At 34.3% G+C, this 18,147-nt stretch overlaps 1 protein-coding gene across 1 annotated transcript; it reads left to right on the top strand.

Annotated features, from left to right (window-relative positions):
* The first annotated feature begins 1,493 nt into the window (after positions 1-1,493).
* On the top strand, positions 1,494-17,099 carry LOC18031699 (insulin-degrading enzyme-like 1, peroxisomal). The gene is given in 26 exon segments (XM_024179457.1): positions 1,494-1,800; positions 1,898-1,973; positions 2,537-2,604; positions 4,222-4,313; positions 4,403-4,476; positions 4,584-4,627; positions 6,745-6,796; positions 7,054-7,176; positions 7,266-7,378; positions 7,488-7,650; positions 8,680-8,772; positions 8,919-9,004; positions 9,932-10,018; positions 10,583-10,694; positions 11,317-11,420; positions 11,710-11,802; positions 11,899-12,088; positions 12,631-12,692; positions 12,776-12,880; positions 13,539-13,740; positions 13,836-14,044; positions 15,161-15,285; positions 15,361-15,412; positions 15,496-15,582; positions 16,157-16,279; positions 16,526-17,099. Coding segments are annotated over 26 exon segments (2,910 nt in total). The 5' UTR covers positions 1,494-1,677; the 3' UTR covers positions 16,778-17,099.
* Positions 17,100-18,147: the final 1,048 nt, after the last annotated feature.

The following is an 18,147-nucleotide window of genomic DNA, read 5'->3' as shown; positions in this document are numbered from 1 at the left end:
AAATATATATTAAGTGTATGATCTTGTAAACTTTGTGAGCCTCACTGCACAATACACATTGAACATTACATACGAAGTTTAGAAGAAAGATATAAAGATCAAATTGCACTGCTTCAAATGAATTCTGCTTCAAGCTTCCTTGTCAAATTCAAAGGTTATTTTGAATTTATATTATTTTGCATAATAACTTACCAAAGTTGAGTAAAAGGTTAAAAGTATTTTGGCTTATTTGGTTTTGCATCTGAAGTCGTATTATAAGATATTTTTCATTTAAATGGAAAAAATAAAATTTCTTAATTTTTTATCTGAATGATAAAATGTCTAAATGAGAAATTAATTTTTTCTCACAAGTACTCTCATTAAATGAATTTATTTTCTACCTAGCTATTATGTAAAACCTAATAATCCATTGATTTCTTTTAATCGAAAGAATTTTTTTTAATTAACTATAATATAATTTAGATGTCATATTAGAATTTCTCTTGACCTCAACTTTTGCTTAGTATTAATTACTTAACATGCATTTAATATGTGCAAATTCTTTTATTATTAGATAACAAATTTTTTTAATGCATAAATAGTTAAATACTATGTTAAATTGTAAAAAATAACGTTATCAAAAATACTTTTCATAAATTATATATCAAATGTTGACCTTATAAATATTTATAACATATAAATAAAAATATTAGATTTAAGATGTTTTGAGTGTATAAAATTTACCACTTACACTTAGACATTAAAGAATAAAAAATAATAAATTTATCATTCAAACATATGTTTTCAGACCCATTTAGATTTATTAAAAAAGAAGAAGACTACATAAGATTATCTAAATCACGAATATATAGTCAAAAAAATTATTTTCGTATTTTTTTTTATTTTTTAAAATATAGAGTGGTGGGGCATTTGAACTTATAAAATGTATACAACATATTCAACAGCCACAAATTTAAACAAAATTTTTGCCTTCAAATCAGAGAAGGATGAAGGCTGAAGATTAGATAAAACGAACAATTAATTTCTTTTATAATTTTTTCTCTAATTTAATGGTTTTCTTTACTCTCTCTGTTCTTCCCATTGATAACTTGGTATGTTCTTCTTCTTTAATAATATTATTTCTCTCTCCAAAATTTTAACTTGAATGATTAGTTAAATAAACCTATTTAAAAATTACATTCAGAACTTGCAGTATTATATGCTTTTTTGTGATAATAGTTTGATAATTTTGACGACAATTAGTTTAAAGCCTCTCTCTTCACTGCGTTTATCAAATGTTTCGCACGCGTGCGGTATCCATCACCAACGACCCAGCGACTAGTGTTGTACAAAAGATTCTCTTACAACCAAATATTATTCAGTTTATGGTTTTGGTCAAACTAAGTCAATAACTAACTCTCTTTAGCGTAAAGGCTCTTAATTCCTAATATCACAAAAACATAAGGGAGGTATGTAAAATTTGTCACATATTTATTGAGGAAGCAAATATCCGCGACCTCACTGTGGCGTGGGAAACAATCCAGCTCGTGGAATCTACGTTCTGCAGCCACAGCCTGTGACAGCCACAGCACGATAGCGCAGGAGACTCGAGCAAAAAGTCTTGGGCTTGGTCATTTCACTTGTGGATCCCTATAAAGCCAAAACGATTGTTTCTCTCTTCTGCAAGAGACTGAAAAAATGGCTGTCGGTAAGGATGAGGTTGAGATTATAAAGCCACGTACGGACAAGAGACAGTACCGGAGGCTCGACCTTAAAAACTCTCTTCAAGTCCTTTTGATCAGCGATCCTGATGCCGATAAGGTAATCAGCAAGACCCAAATTTTTAAAATTTTATTTTTCAGTTTAATTTAAGCTAGTAATCTTGTGGGTCTGGTTTGTTTTATTGTTTTTGCTTCAGTGTGCTGCTTCAATGAATGTCAGCGTTGGTGCCTTTTGTGACCCTGTTGGTCTCGAGGGCCTTGCCCATTTTCTCGGTATGTTTAATGTATCTTGTGGCAAATTTGAATTCTTGATTTGGGGAATTTTAGTCTTGTATGAATGTAAAAGTTACTTCAAAAAAAAATGGGGATGGGTTTGTGTGAGATGACTCTAAACGTGTTTTCGGATGATCACAGATTAAAATACAATGTGTTGCTCATATTGAAATTAGAGTAGACAGATTAAAACAGAATTAGAAGTTTCACTTGTACTTTCTTTTTGGTTCAAGTATTTCTTCATTGTATGTTTAGGCTTGTTAATTTCCTGTTAAAGTTATAGCATTGTTTCGTTCTCGGTTCTTTCATCTCTTCCTACTTTGCCTACTTTCTTTTCCCTTTTTACTCTTACTATTGTCATTGATATATTTTTTTTTTTTTGAATTCTGTTGTGTGGCAATTTATTGGATGATTCTTCTACTCTCCTATTCTACATTATTATCACTTTTAGCTGTACTTAGATATTTATATGGCTGCAGGGGACAATTTCTGTGGCCTGTTTAATGAGTTCGAGTATTCATAACTTGCTTTAGTTACTGTTTTCCTGTTTCTTTAATGTGCAGAGCATATGCTGTTTTATGCTAGTGAGAAATATCCAGTGGAGGATAGCTATTTAAAGTACATATCAGAGGTATTGACCCTCAATAATGTCCTGTTTCACTTATTTCTAGTATGTTTTCTTAAGTAAAAGTTTCAGAGAATCATGCTTTATGCTTAATCTTGCTCTTTGATACTAATAATAGACTTTAACTAGAAGCGGAGGGAGTTGGCGAGATACACAGACAAGGAAAAAAATTTTGAATGCTATTCCCTTGGAATATAACTGACTAAAAAGACACATTTTCCCTCCAGAGGCAAATCTTAACTTTTTTGTTAATCAGGTGTTTGTAAAAACAAAATCGTGAAGCAAATTCTTCACTTGATTTGTAGGGCTGATGGGAGTTTTAGTTTTAATTACATTCCTCTATTTTCCTGCAAGCCATTGCAGTCACATTGTATCTTAGTGATTGGATGTGGAAAAGGTATTCTTGTTTAAATTTTCAGCCATGGATTGTTCTATTGTGGAATGGGGTGATGACTCCATTTATGTTCTTTTCTCTGTGGAGCTGACCCATAACCGGATTGGATTTAGATGTAGTCAGTTTATTCAACAAGGGTTTAGAAAGTTCACTGACATGGTGGTCTATCAATTTCTTGTGATATGATTTGATAATGTTTGGTAATGTTGTCGAAAAAAAATACTTTAATTGTCAATATGTATCCTTATCGTTCTTAGTGATGCTGTGGACTTTCCATGCATTGACTGATGTATGCTGGAGTGAAAAATTATGAATTATATTGTGAACATGATCCTCTCAAGCTGTCTTTTGATACTTGAGACAACTTGTGCCAGAAATTTCATTTTTACTTTAGATTTTATGTCTTTAGGTTACTGATCTTGCATAGTGTCAGGGTGGCGATTTAGATAATATTGGAGCAGCGACCGTGAATAATGACCACAGTCTTACTGCGGGTTGTTGAATCACATCCTAAGACTAGTTGTGATTCCACATCCTATCTTTGCTTATGTCTTCTAGTAGAGTCATTGGGTGGTGGTTTGGTATTGTTTATGGTTAAGGTTGATCTTAAATACAGTTTGAGACATGTGAAGAGGAATCTGGAGTCTGAAATTTGTTTTTATTTTTAAGTTTGATATATAATTTATTGGGGAAGCAACTCTAGAGACCTTGTAGGAAAGATGGTTTGTGGATTGTGGGTGATTATTATGGCACTGCAATCTTCTTTACGGAATAAAGGAATACCTCCTACCTAGGTCCTTGGGACAGGTGTCCTGTTTTGATTGGCGCATTCATATTTTGGTAGCAAAAGTACTGAAGTATGTCTTTCGTGTAGTTTTGCTTCCCTGTCTTGAGCTTTATTTGCATTATTTATAGAAATCTGGTTCGCTCCAGAGATTTATCATTTCCTTTTTAATTTGGCCCCCTGTGTATGGGTGGTATCACTGGTATGTTCCTTGATGTGTCTGTTTGGAGAGTGCACTTTTTGTTCTGTTTTAAGGATTATCTTGGGAATTCTTTTGGGGTAGAAACTAGGGTGTCATTACACACCTGAGCACATACATTTTAGGTTGTGTGATCAAGTGATAAATACAAACTGCTCTCTGCTTTATTTCTTGATTAATCCCTGTAAGTACAACGAGCAAGGTGTTGTTCTAATTTTCACCGCTGATTAATTTTCTTATGCACAGCATGGAGGAATGGCAAATGCGTTTACATCTTCTGAGCATACAAACTACTACTTTGATGTAAACCCTGACTCCTTTGAAGAAGCTTTGGACAGGTACATGCCATTTTTCGTTTTTCTTAAGTATCAAATCTTTCAGTACTTGAGTTTTTGAGTCTGAGTCTTTCCTGTGATTTACTGCACAGATTTGCACAGTTCTTTATTAAACCGTTGATGTCAGCTGATGCTACCATGAGGGAGATTAAAGCAGTTGATTCTGGTTAGTTGTTCATTGTAGAGTCTAGCGCATTAATGTACTTTCAGAATCATGTTTCATTATCATTAATTCAGTTCCGCTTTCCTTCCTCTTCCCTCGCTTGTATCCAGAGAACCAGAAAAACTTGTTGTCTGATGTTTGGAGATTAAACCAGGTATTGCTTACTTCTATTAATTTAATATTTGGAGATGATTTTTCCTTGGGTTTCTATTTTCTAAGTTATATCATTATATCATTTGTTGTCATTCACAAGAGACCTGGGACCCCATTGCTGAGCCTGAGTATCAGTTTTGAAGTGAAAGTTTTCCTTCATAAAGCTTTATTTTATTGCTGCAACTCGTGTTTTTTTTTTTCTTTTTTCCTTTTTTCTGGTTTCTATCCTATGTTCTTTGGTATAAGAAGTGGCTCCATTGAACTAAAAAAACCTGAACATGCACAGACATCTGACCTTTGGCCATTATTTGAATAGATTGAGATATAATATTTGCTAAAATTGAAATTCCTTTGTTGAACTCTTAGCACAATAAAATTTGGTAAGAAGAAAATAAATTATTATAAGTTGGTGTTTTATGGCACAAGGGTATTGGGGATTGTGTAGGTCTTCTTCTCTTACAATGCCTTTTGATTGGTGTTCTATGGAAAGCTTAGTGTTTTAGGTTCAAGACAATCTTAGCAGTGTTGATTAGTTGGAAAATGGATGAGTGGTAATGGACTTAGCTTGATTTGGGGTCTTTATGTTGTACTCGTCTGCCAAAAAATCATTTTCACTCTTCCTTTTATGGAATTTTTAGAGATCTTAAGCACTAGGCTTTAGTTTGGTTCTGTTTCGGTGTTTCTTATATATTTCCCATGTACCACGGTTGCTCCACAATTTTGGTACTGCTTTTGTAATAAATTTGTTACGTATAAATAGAAAAAGAATAGCGCTCTTGATAATTGGCATGTAAAGTGCTTATTGATTGTTAGGTGCCGATATTATGGTACAAAGGGTGGCTTAAGAGTTGAAATTATGTGTAGAATTTTGAATTTTGAAGGATATTGGTCGGGGTAGCATTTGAGACCAAAATATCAGGTTAAGATAGTGTTACATGAGCTACTTTTACTTGGATGTGAACAGTAATCCAAGAAAGATGAATAAATAGATGTATTCATCACATGTAATGTATGGTGCCTCAGCATCAAATTTTTCCCATACACTTATATCACACGATTCTAAGGAGTGCAACTGATCTTCATTTAAAAGCGTTTGCCTGGAATGTATGAGACTTGCCAGTTTTCCTGAAGTCGCCAAAGGGTTGAAATTCTAAATAGGAAACTGCAAATACTAATGATGTGGCCCCAAAATAAAAAAATAATTAATTAATTAAAAAAAAAAGAAAAAACCACAGAGGACCTCATGCAAAAGCCAATCAGGACAGTTATAATAGAGAAGGACTGATGTTCTGTTGTGAGGCCTATTCAATCAAACCTAGATATTAACTCCTAAAATATGAGCAAGCTAAAATAATGCCAAGTGATTGGATTTCTGTTGTTAAGCTTAACATTGAAATAAGGCTAAATGGAAATTATTGCCAAGTATCAAATTTATATATAGGTCCCACATAATTTTAGATCAAATTTTGTAGAATTCGTTTATTTTCGAAGGCCTGTTTTACAACCTTTGAAACTTCCTTGGAGAAGAAAAGATTCCATCTAGATCTTTGCATTGGTACCAAGAGATTTTACTAAGCAAGTATCTTGTTTTTGTTGTTGTTGTTCTTTTTCCCCCTTTTTAATGAGAAATAAGAAAGTAATTTATCTTCATTGATGTTGTCATCATTATTGCTTTTAACAATTAGCATCATCATCAATCGACCTAAAAGTTTATGCTAATAGATTAGTCAACTATAGCCTTAACAGGCCATCTGGATTTTATCAACTATAGTATTAACAGACCCTCTGAATTTTATTAACAGCCTTGTCATGTGGATCAAGCTAAAATAGAAACTAACTTAGATGCAGATGATAATGCAAATGCAAATACAAATCTGAATGCAATTATATGGGAGGTTTCAAATATAAGACCTCTTGGTCAAATTAATGTTCATATCATATTGATTTTTTGTTTGGCTTAAAAGCATAAATTATAAAGCTGGTCCTGACGATTGTGTTTGAGTTCCAGCAAGTTAATTATGATTAAGGTGTTATATCTTTTGACCATAGTAGTCGTTTTGGTAGTGTTTCTGTGAGAAATGACTACCTTTATGTTTTTTTTTTTTTTAATTTGTACAGCTGCGGAAACATCTAAGTTCAGAAGATCATCCATATCATAAGTTTAGCACTGGTCGGCAACTTACTTGATTCTTTCTCCGTTCTTTATTATAAAGTGTTACATTCTGTTATACTTTTTCATTTATCATTTTCTTCATTTTAGTAATTTTTCAGAGTTTTATGAAAAAATGATTGTATTTCCAAGTTGTTCTGTCGATGTCTACAATTCATTGTGTTCACGATTTTTTTCCTTTCACCTTTTCGCCCTAGTTTCTGCATATTGTGTTTCAATGAGATAGATGTTTATATCAAGTACTTGTTGGTGTTTAGGTAACTGGGAAACTTTGGAAGTTCAACCAAAAGCGAAAGGATTGGACACAAGGCATGAGCTCATTAAGTTTTATAATGAACATTACTCTTCCAACCTCATGCATCTGGTTGTGTATTCAAAAGGTTAGGAACTAATTCTTCCTGCTGTATTTTGGCCTTGACTGAAGTACTCTGAGATATAATGACCAACCCTATGTGATGGATGTTTCTAGAAAGTGTTGATAAAATTCAAGGTCTAGTGGAGAATAAGTTTCAGGACATTAGGAACACTGATCGAAATCGTTTCCGTTTTCCTGGTCAGCCTTGCACATCAGAACATTTACAGGTATGCACAAGTTCTATGTGGTGACAAAGGGTCTCAAGTGACACTGCAGAAAGTAGGAAAGAATTTTTTCTTTTTTTCAAATTTTCCTAGTTTATATTTTTTGCTTCAGATTCTTGTGAGAGCTGTTCCAATTAAACAAGGTCACAAACTAAGAATTGGATGGCCAATAACTCCAAGCATTCATCACTACAAGGAAGCACCAGGCAGATATATCAGTCATCTTATTGGGCATGAATCAGAGGGATCATTGTTTTACATCTTGAAAACATTGGGTAGGTTCTGCTTATCCCTTATATTTCTGATTCTCAATGTACTTGCAGCTTTCAGTTGCATCCTGAAACTTTTTTGATTTGAGAACTTAACCAAGTTTTAGTGTCCATAATTTGTGTTCCTACATCCTTAGGCTTGAGATGCTTCTTCTTTACAAGTTCAGAATGAATTGTTTTTGTTAATTTGAATAGTAAACAACAAATAACCCATAAATTTGTGGATTTTTTATAGGTTGTAGCCACCAAATAAGTTCTTTTGGATTTTCCCCCCACATATTTTTTCCTTTGGCCCCCCCCCCCCCCCCCCCCCCCCCCGAGTATTCAATGCCTACCCTGTCATATTTCCATAGTGTGGATGTTAGAAACAATTTACAAAGCTACTGCATGTTATGCTTTCTTGAGGGACTGATTTTCCTCTAGAATTTTAAGAATCACTGCTTGATGCAAACAGCTTAGTGGGGATGAAGCACTCTCTGATCCTCATTTCATGGCTGGATTGTTGATGACTTTGGTTAACGTCCACTGAAATCTGTACAATTTGTCTTGTACTAATTTGTGTTGATTATCATATATTTAATTGTTTATTTATTTTAGTATTTGTTCATTGATATTGCTTAAAGGTAAAGTATGGCAGTGCACTTTCTTTAATTTTGATGTTAGCATATCCGGTTGTTGCCTATGATCTTCCAAGAATGCAGTGGTATTTTGATGAGAGCAATTTTTCATGCTTAAGGGAAAATTTTATTTGCGTGATTAGGAATTGAGCTACTGATGAATATCTTTGGAATGATTCATTGATAAATAATGTGATTGTAAAATGATGGCAACCATTTCGCAAGTTTCAGGGTGGGAAGAAGTCTTGATATAAGCACATGTATGTTCTGGTTGATAATGTCTGTGTTTGTTTTGTGTATAAAGATCAAAGTGGAATTTGATGACACTAGCTCAGGGTCTTTGGTTATCCACACCAAAAATTTTCACCTTTGAAAGGCCAACTGACCAGTCACCTCTTTTTGAAATAAATTTTTGCAGGATGGGCTACATCATTGGCTGCAGGTGAAGGAGATTGGACTTTGGACTATTCATTCTTTGAAGTTACAGTTGATCTTACTGATTCTGGTCATGGTAATTCATTTGTATCTCACACTGCATTTAATTGAATGTGATTCATTATAATCAATTGATTTACTTTGTTCTGCTAGAATATGCAAATAACTTCAATTTGTAGATCTTTTGGGTTAAATATTTCCCCCCCCTTGATTGACTAGCAGAGCACATGCAAGATGTTGTGGGGTTGCTATTTAAATACATAAACCTTTTACAGCAGTCTGGTGCTAGCAAATGGATATTTGATGAGGTATGATGACGCATCTTGTTAACTGCTACTGTTGCATAGTATTATTGTTAATTGCATGTTTCTCGCATCCGTGCAGTCTTGCCTCTTTGTAGGATGCTTCTGTTGAAGAGCATAGTGGTAGGATGATTGATTTGCATTACATTTTCTACCTGAGAATGTTGGGGTTTGGCTGTTAGCTTAGTATCTATTTTGCTTCTTATTTCTACTACTACTCTTATTTGTTGTTGGAAACAAGAAGTTATTTGACTCTGCTAATGGCATTACTTTTTAGTTGTGAGAGACTATTATTGTTCGATAGTTTGTTCTTACAATGCTGTGGTAAAAGTTGGTCTTTTGGATAATGACTCGTGATTGTAATTGGCCGTATCAATGATGTATATGTAGAAATGTGAAATGGGGGAACTATGATAGTTGCTATTCAAACATTACTTGCATGCTATTGTTAAGTTTCAGGATTATGGTTGAAACAGGAAGAATATGTTCTTGTAGATGATGTATCTTAACGGACGCTTTTAAGAAATTGTTCTGCTGACCACCAGAGATTTGAGTATAGCCACCCACAGTATATCCACCGAAGGTTTGAGAATAGTTTTTACTCGGTGTAAAGTAAAAAAAATTGCATCAAATTTATTGCCCTCTAGTTTTTCTTCCTTTTATACTTTCATGCAATCTGGAAGGAAGGAAAGTTCATGACAGCAGTCCAACACATCAATGAATCTGGCTTTGAATTATTATCATGCATTTTATGTCTTTCATAATATTTTAAAAGTTTTGTCATGCTGTATTCTTGCTTGAAGGATAATCAACTCTCTCCTTGTCAGTACTTCAATTGTTTACTATTTATTGAATTTGCATCTGGAAGGTTGCCTGTCTTGTTTTCAGCCTATCTAGACTTCAACATTCTGACATTTTTTTTATCTTATGAAGCTTTCAGCTGTTTGTGAGGTGACATTTCATAATCAGGATAAAGTCCCCCCGATTGACTATGTGGTTACTGTTGCTACCTATATGGAGGTATAGGTTCTTTTTCATTTTGTAAAGTTAATCCTGCTGGGTTGAACGAAATATCCAGTTTTATTACATTGTTTAAAATAATTGGAATAGTGTAGGAGTATAGCTTGAGGAACTGATTGTGAGGCATAGCTGCTAACACCACTTGAAACACTAGAAAATACCTTTATCCGATGATTGATTGGATGAAAAATATGGTTATCTTGCCTGCTTCATTGTCTCTTTCCCTTGCACATAAAGGTGTTTTTGTTTAATGTTAGACATAGATAAGTGGATATGGTGAGTAGATTAATAATCTTGTTCTACCATTGTTTTTGAATGCTGGACCTCTTTTTTTAGATTCCCAACAGCTTTTTGCAAGAACCAGTCTTTGTGCTATTCTTATAGACAGTTTACAAATTTGACTTTCTTGTCTTTGTTCTACGTTTTAAGGATTATTTGGGCTTGTGAATCATGAACTGGTAGCTGATTGACATCTTTCTTTTGCAGTTGTCTGTTTTGATTGTGAATGAGTCAATTATTACTGTTTTTTCTGTTAGTAAATGATGCCTTGAAATTATTTTTCAGACATATCCTCCTCAAGACTGGCTAGTGGGTAAATCATTGCCTTCCAATTTCAGTCCAGAGATTATTCAAATGACTTTGAATGAGCTTTCTCCAAAAACTGTTCGGTAAGTTTGTAAGCGCCTAGAGAGTGTTTGACTCGGTGCATATGACGAATGACTCACATGGTTCCGTTGTTTGAACTTTGTACATAACATCTGTTCCAATTTGATTGTTAAAAAATTTAACTTTAGTTCACTATTTTGTTGGACATGGTACCTGATTCTGGTAGAAGTTATCCGAACTTCATTTAAGCATTTGACTTATCGTTGAACTTCTATGGCAGGATGATGTTTTATTTTTATCCTTCCCATTCTTCTTGCTATAAGATAAGTTCTTTTTCTTGTAAAATAATTGTCTGGCTTTAAACTATTCCATGTGCATGTGAAGCCTTATCTGCTTGTTTCCATTATCTTCTGTAATATAACTAATTGTTTGCTTCCCATTGCTTTATGTTTAAAAGAAAAGGGAAACATTTCAATATCATTGTATTGCCAATAACTTGGTTAGCAGTTTCGGATTTGATACTTTGTTTTCAAGAGTAATTACTTGCATTTTTCTGCTTGTTGGTAGTAATGCTCAAGGACATGTTTGTGTCTCATAATTCATGTACAATTGGCTGTCTCCATCTTGCAATCAAAGTCAGACTATTGTGATTGACAGATAGTCGGCTTTCTAATAAGCTCTCTGTTTATCAGGATTTTTTTGGGAGTCAAAGCAATTTGAGGGGAAAACAGACATGGTTGAGCCTTGGTATGGTACTGCTTATTCCATTGAGAAAATCAATGAGTCCATAATTCAGGTTCGTTGTTTGATTTTAAATATGATATGATTCATTATTCTAGTGATAATAACAGAGGTCAATGTCCTTGGAGGCAAATGGCTATTAGAATGAGATGGAGGGTGAGGTTTTAGGGTTTCTCTTTTGGTTCATGGATATGATTTCCAAGAAGGAAAAGTTCATATTAGATTGGAGTGTATGCTATTTATCTTGTCCCACATTCAGTGGAAGCAGCTAAATAAATTTTGCGTGATTAGAGCAGCTTGAAGGAAGGAATTGATGAGTCTTCAAAATCTTTATTTGTTTCCAGGACTGGATACTGTCTGCTGCTGAGGAAAATCTGCATCTCCCAACTCCTAATGTCTTCATCCCCACAGACTTGTCTCTTAAGGATGCACAAGAGGTCTCAGGATTTTTTTCCCCCCATCTTTACAGTAAAATTTATTGTGATGTTTTCTCTTTAAAGTAATTGTTCGTATGCAATTGGTCTTTGTAACAGGCCAAATTCCCAGTTCTGTTGAGAAAGTCATCCTATTCAACATTGTGGTACAGGCCTGACACAATGTTCTCTACACCCAAGGCATTTGTTAAGATTTATTTCAACTGCCCCCATGCTAGCAGCTCTCCTGAATCTGAAGTTCTGACTGATATTTTCACACGGTTGTTACTGGACTATTTGAATGAATATGGTAAGATGCTGGATAAATGTCGTAGGATGTTGATGTAGGATTGGACAAATGACTATTCCTTTTCTTTTAACTTTTGTTTTCATTCTTTTTAGTTGGAAACAGACAAACTTTTATAGAATAAATAAAGGGAGAAAGATTTCCAAAGTAAACTAGAGTTCCACATACTAAAATTTCATTGAAGGAACAGATTATTACCAAAGGGCTTCTCATACCTGATCCCTGTATTTAGGTTTAGTTGAGTTGACAGAGGTCATGGATTGATTTTGTTTGATTGGGCTTTTTTCACATTTTAGTAAATTTTGGGACTTGTATGCTGTTTGAGGTATAGATATGCATTTGTTCTATATGGTTAGTAGGTAGCTTTTATTGGACTGTCTTTGTTTCCCTTGTGAACCTCTGGTTCACTTCCGTATCATCTTCTCTTTCATTTTGATAAAATTCTTATGTTTCTGGTACAGAGCATAACTTCCACAATTTACATAATTCTGTATTTGTGAATAAAATTAAATTTTTTCCTTATCCATCATATCTTTATGTATCAGCTTACTATGCTCAGGTTGCTGGCCTTGATTATGGGATAAACCATACTGAGAGTGGTTTTGAGGTAATGTTATCACTTGCCTTTGATATTTATCGCATGTTGGTATGCATTTTTATGTGTCGATTTTATGGTTTTTGCTTCTATAGGTTACAGTGGTTGGATATAATCACAAATTGAGGATCTTGCTGGAAACTATTTTTCAAAAAATTGCACAATTCAAAGTCAAACCTGACAGATTTTCTGTGATTAAGGTAATGATTTAGGCTTAAAATATTTGACCTGTTTGACATTGAATGTTATTTTCTTTTATAATCTTAAACATCTAACTGAATCAAAGTACTAGTATTATTTGTTTATAATTGGGAGCTTACAATAATTTTCTTTGGTTGTGCTGTTCCAAAGCCTGCATAGCTTTGGTTGTTTTGAGCTCCAAATCAGTAACATGGCTTTTCAGCATGAAGGCTTTAGGGGTGTGCATCTGGGTGTGGGCATGCATTGTATCTTTTTCTTTCATCTTTTACACCTGGATTCCATTCATGTGGATGCACATGCATAAGCAACCACAAGCCCCCAGAAGTGGATCTTCACTGTGGTAGGGGCATACTAAAATATTAAGGGTAAAAAATATATTTTTGTTTATATATCCTACTCTGTTTAGAAAGATGTATAAATTGATTATTAAAGTGTATAAGCTGTTTCTAAAAATGTTTTAGCGCCGTTTTTTAGTTCTTCCGGAACTTGCATTTGATGGTTCTGTGAGCGACTCCTCAACTGGTTGAACTTTTGACTTAACAATCCCCATTTACACTGTATGGAACCATTATCATGTTGCTTCTTTTGGTGAGTCTGTTATGAACCCAAGCTGTTCATGTATGAATAAAGTTTTTCATTCCCTTTATTTATTTGCAGGAAATGGTGACAAAAGAATACCATAATAATAAGTTTCTACAGCCATATCAACTGGCTATGTACTACTGCTCTCTAATACTTCAGGATCAAACGTGGCCTTGGACGGAAGAACTTGAAGTTCTTCCTCATCTTGAAGCTGAAGATCTTGCTAAATTTGTACCCATGATGCTCTCTAGGACCTTCTTGGAATGTTACATAGCAGGTCCTTCTGTTTCAATTTTTTAATGGCATTGTTTGAGATTTCGGTCATTCCTTTTTGTTTCCATTTATGATCTCATTACTTTCATTTGTTTTCAGGAAACATTGAATCTAATGAAGCAGGATCGATGATCCAGTACATTGAAGATGTTTTCTTTAAGGGCTCAAACCCAATATGCCAACCATTGTTCCCATCCCAGCATTTGACTAATAGAGTTGTTAAACTTGAAAAGGGCAAGAATTATGTGTACTCCAACCAAGGCCTGAATCCTAGTGATGAAAATTCTTGCCTAGTCCATTATATTCAGGTACAAGAATTTTTTTAGAAAAAAAAGGAAAATAATGATTTAATTAAGTGCTTTGGCTGCTGATATACCTGTTATATGCTGCATCTAAACTCCTTGTAAAAGTAAGCAGCTGGTATTCTGCATGCATTTCTTATCCCTTCTAATACTTGAAAAGCTTTGAAAGTATCCTTTTGGGAAGAGGATAAAATCTTGAGCAGTATTCTAATTGTTATTGGGACACATGTTTATCACTAGTGTATTCTTTCTTCCCATTGCTATATCGTAGTTGGAGGCATTGATTTCAAATTTTAGATATTTTCATGAAAAGGGAATGAAATACTGATATTTGTTTCAACCAATATTTTCTGCCCAGTTGTTACCTTTTTTTTTGGGGGGGGAGAAGGGGGCTAAAAAGGAGAGAAAAAAAAAAGAGATTAGCAAGTAGTTGAGCCTTTTTCCTTCTTTTCATGGTGAATTGACCCCCGCTTATGGTGTAGGGCGGTTTTTGCTTTAAAATGGCTTTGTTTGGGCTGTCATTTCTTGATGAACAGTGGTTTGCCTCTTTACTGTCCGTATGATTAGGTTATTCAGCTAAGACCCTAAACTACTGAACAAACTGTGATTAAGGAATAATTATGGTAATGTTTTCGCCATTACTTTTAAGACAAACATACAGTGTGTATTATTTATGTGTTGATGTCTGCCATTACTCTCAGACAGCACAAACTGTGATGAGATCTATTTATATGTTGCTTTTGCCATTACTTTAAGTGAATTACATGTCATCCAACGGTTCTTTATGCATGTTGTTGAGGCTCCGAACTTAAGCTCTGAAAGAAATAGTTTTGTGTCCGATTTCTTGAAAATATATATCTTGTGCTAAGCGACATTGGTTTTCCTCGAGCATTCTTTGATTCATGGAGTTAATATTGTTTTGTTGCTTTAGAATTATATGGTTTTGGGACAAACTGGCATGGATTCTGAAATGTAGGTTATTGGGACCCATGCAACAGGGATAATAGATGTACAAGTCACACAAAATCTTTTACATGTTTCTTGATCTCTATTTGACCAAACCATTTGTTTCTGTGGGGGGTCTGATGCGATTCTGATGTCATGTCATGTTGAGTTGTTCAGGTTCATCGAGATGATTTCCTTATGAATGTGAAACTTCAGCTTCTTGCTCTTATTGCAAAACAACCAGCTTTCCACCAGCTTAGAACCGTTGAGCAACTTGGGTACATTACAGCACTCCTGCGGAGGTACATAACTTGAGGTCCCTAGTTCTCCTTCAGCTTGGAGTATTTGCTTTAAATTTAGCTATCTACTTGATGTAGGAATGATTTTGGTATCCATGGAGTGCAGTTCATCATTCAATCCTCAGTAAAGGTGATAGCATAGTTTTGTTCTTTGAATATGCACATTGACAGCATTATTGTCGCTTTGCCTCAAGTGCTCTGTCAATTTAACAGGGTCCGAAGTATATTGATCTGAGAGTTGAATCATTCCTCCAGATGTTTGAAAGTAAACTTTATGAGATGACCAGTGACCAATTCAAGGTGAGACACACATTTCTATTCTACATGAGTTATTCTGCTCTGTGTTTTCACTGATGAGATTGTTTTTATAAACACTACAGAAGGTTGGAAGTTATTATATCAGTAATGCTCAAGTTTGATGCTCAAATCTTTTACCAATAGAATTATCAAAAGAATCATTTGGATAACATGTTTTGAATAGAGAAAGTACTTCCCTAATCTTAATTCTAGACTATTAACTGCATGAATTAATGTGATAATGCTTATATACATATGCCAATGCTTTTACAGTTGCTATTAATATGAGATAAATATGATATTATTCCATCTTTTTATCATCATTTTGTCATATCCTAGTCTTGAAATGCAATGGAACTACATTAAGTACAAAGAAAGAGATTGGTGATATTAAAAGAGATAATATTCCTTATCAATTTTTCTGTAATTGCGTCTATTGTCCCAGTCTCAACCACTTTTTTCTTTTATGTGAAATTATTATTTTCTTGATGATCCCAGATAGAGATTCTGTTTATATGAGTGTTTTTGGATAAATGCCTGGCTCCTTAACATTGAAAATGGCATTTTTTTCATGTAGAACAACGTAAATGCATTGATTGATATGAAGCTTGAGAAACACAAGAATTTAAAGGAAGAATCTGGATTTTACTGGCGTGAGATTTCTGATGGGACCCTCAAGTTTGATCGGAGGGAGGCTGAGGTATGGGAATTACTATCAATTTATTTATTTATTTTTCACCAAGTCAGGTTAAGACTTTTGTATGTTTGAAGATTCATTTTCAATTTATTTTGGAGAAAAAGGTAAACTAAGAGACATGAAGAACGCAGCCTCTGTTCTCTGTAAACCTTCTTAGGGGCCTGAGCAAATTAAAATTATCTTTTTCACTTGTAGTTGAGTACTTATATTATGAAGTAGTTGGTTTATACAATATTAGTGTTGAAACAGGTTGCAGCACTGAGGCAGCTGACACAACAAGAATTGATTGACTTTTTCAACGAGAATATTAAAGCTGGTGCACCGCGGAAGAAGACACTAAGTGTTCGAGTGTATGGGAGCCTGCATGCACCTGAGTTGAAGGAAGAAACTAGTGAATCAGCTGAGCCTCACATCGTTCACATAGATGATATTTTCAGTTTCAGAAGATCACAACCTCTCTATGGTTCATTCAAGGGTGGTTTTGTTCAAATGAAGTTGTGAGGTGTTGAATCTTACATCTGAGTCTGTTCGTAAAGAAGAGACTGCAACTACAGGAAGAGAACAGCGGATTTCAAACAAGCTTCCACATCGACTATGAAAAAGATGGGTGCCCATAAATCCATTGATCAAATAAAGGTTCTTATAGCACCAATCTATTCGACATAAATCAAAAGATTATACTCTTTTAACTTATTGATGAATTACACCTGTAACGAAATGGTGCCCGAACGTGTTTTTTTTTTTTTTACCATTGTACGGAAACCGAACTTGAGACAAGTTAAAAAATTCATCTGCCACTGCAAGGCATGTTTAAGACTGTCTAGTATTGCTGTCTTTAGCTCGAGCCTCGAAGTACTTTGGTAAACACTCACAGATGAATTTTTGGTATCCTCGTTCTCTTTGGTCTCACGCGACTTTAACCTCGAGAAACATCGAAAACAGGTGGTATACTCTCTTGACTTCACGGGCGAGGCCGATTTTTCAGTTATGTTTTTCGAGGTTACTTTGATATTTTGTCTAATCCTTCCTTCACAGGATAACATCAGAAAGTAAAACTGTTGTTCAATTAAATTTAGGAAACCACCATTTAATCAAATTCTAAAACCAGCAAACAAAAGGTAACGTATGAAAAAAAAGGATTAAATAAACATGCAAATTCATGTGAGCAGAACTGAAAGAAAAGAATGTATTATCTGTCAAAACTGATTACAACAATTTTCCCTGCTAACCACTTATCTCAATTTTGAGACAACAGAATAGAGACAGAGAGGTGTCTTTTGTTTTAGAAGAAACCCAGGTGAAAGAAAAAGGATAATGTAAGAGATTTTGGCTTTGGATTTTGACTGCACACTCGTATAAATAGGTTCTCTCCATGTTTCTTGGCCTTCACATTCTCACTTTCCTTTCTCTTCCTTCCTATCCAAGTTACCTTTTCTTTTTCAAACCCTTTCTTTTAATTTTTTGATGTTGCGCAAATACAAGATTCTTCACAGATTTATTCTGAGAGTATTTGGTCCGCAAATCAAAATATTGAAGAAAATTTTATTATTTCACATTTTTCACTTCAATAACGTATGCATTTCATGACTGTAAATATTGTAAACACTAGCAAAGTACATTGTACCACAGACACTGGGCTTAAGTTCAAGTGGGAACAGGAAAGAAAAAAACAAAAGAAAAGAGAGATTAACTGATAAAGGTATCCTGATCATTTGATCTCTTAATTATAAAATATTGTCTATCCTACATTTTTAATGTGATTGGAATCATAACAATTTAAATCTGTGTCTTCAATATGAATATATTCTTTCTTTTATTTTGGTTGCCTAGTGAGAATTTTATTTGTATATTGGCTTCTTTGCTTGTTGATC

The sequence above is a fragment of the Citrus clementina genome, unplaced genomic scaffold, assembly GCF_000493195.1.
Source record: "Citrus clementina cultivar Clemenules unplaced genomic scaffold, Citrus_clementina_v1.0 scaffold_9, whole genome shotgun sequence".
Lineage (NCBI taxonomy): Eukaryota > Viridiplantae > Streptophyta > Magnoliopsida > Sapindales > Rutaceae > Citrus > Citrus x clementina.
Note: the sequence above shows the minus strand (reverse complement) of the source record. Positions and strands in the feature narration are given on the sequence as shown.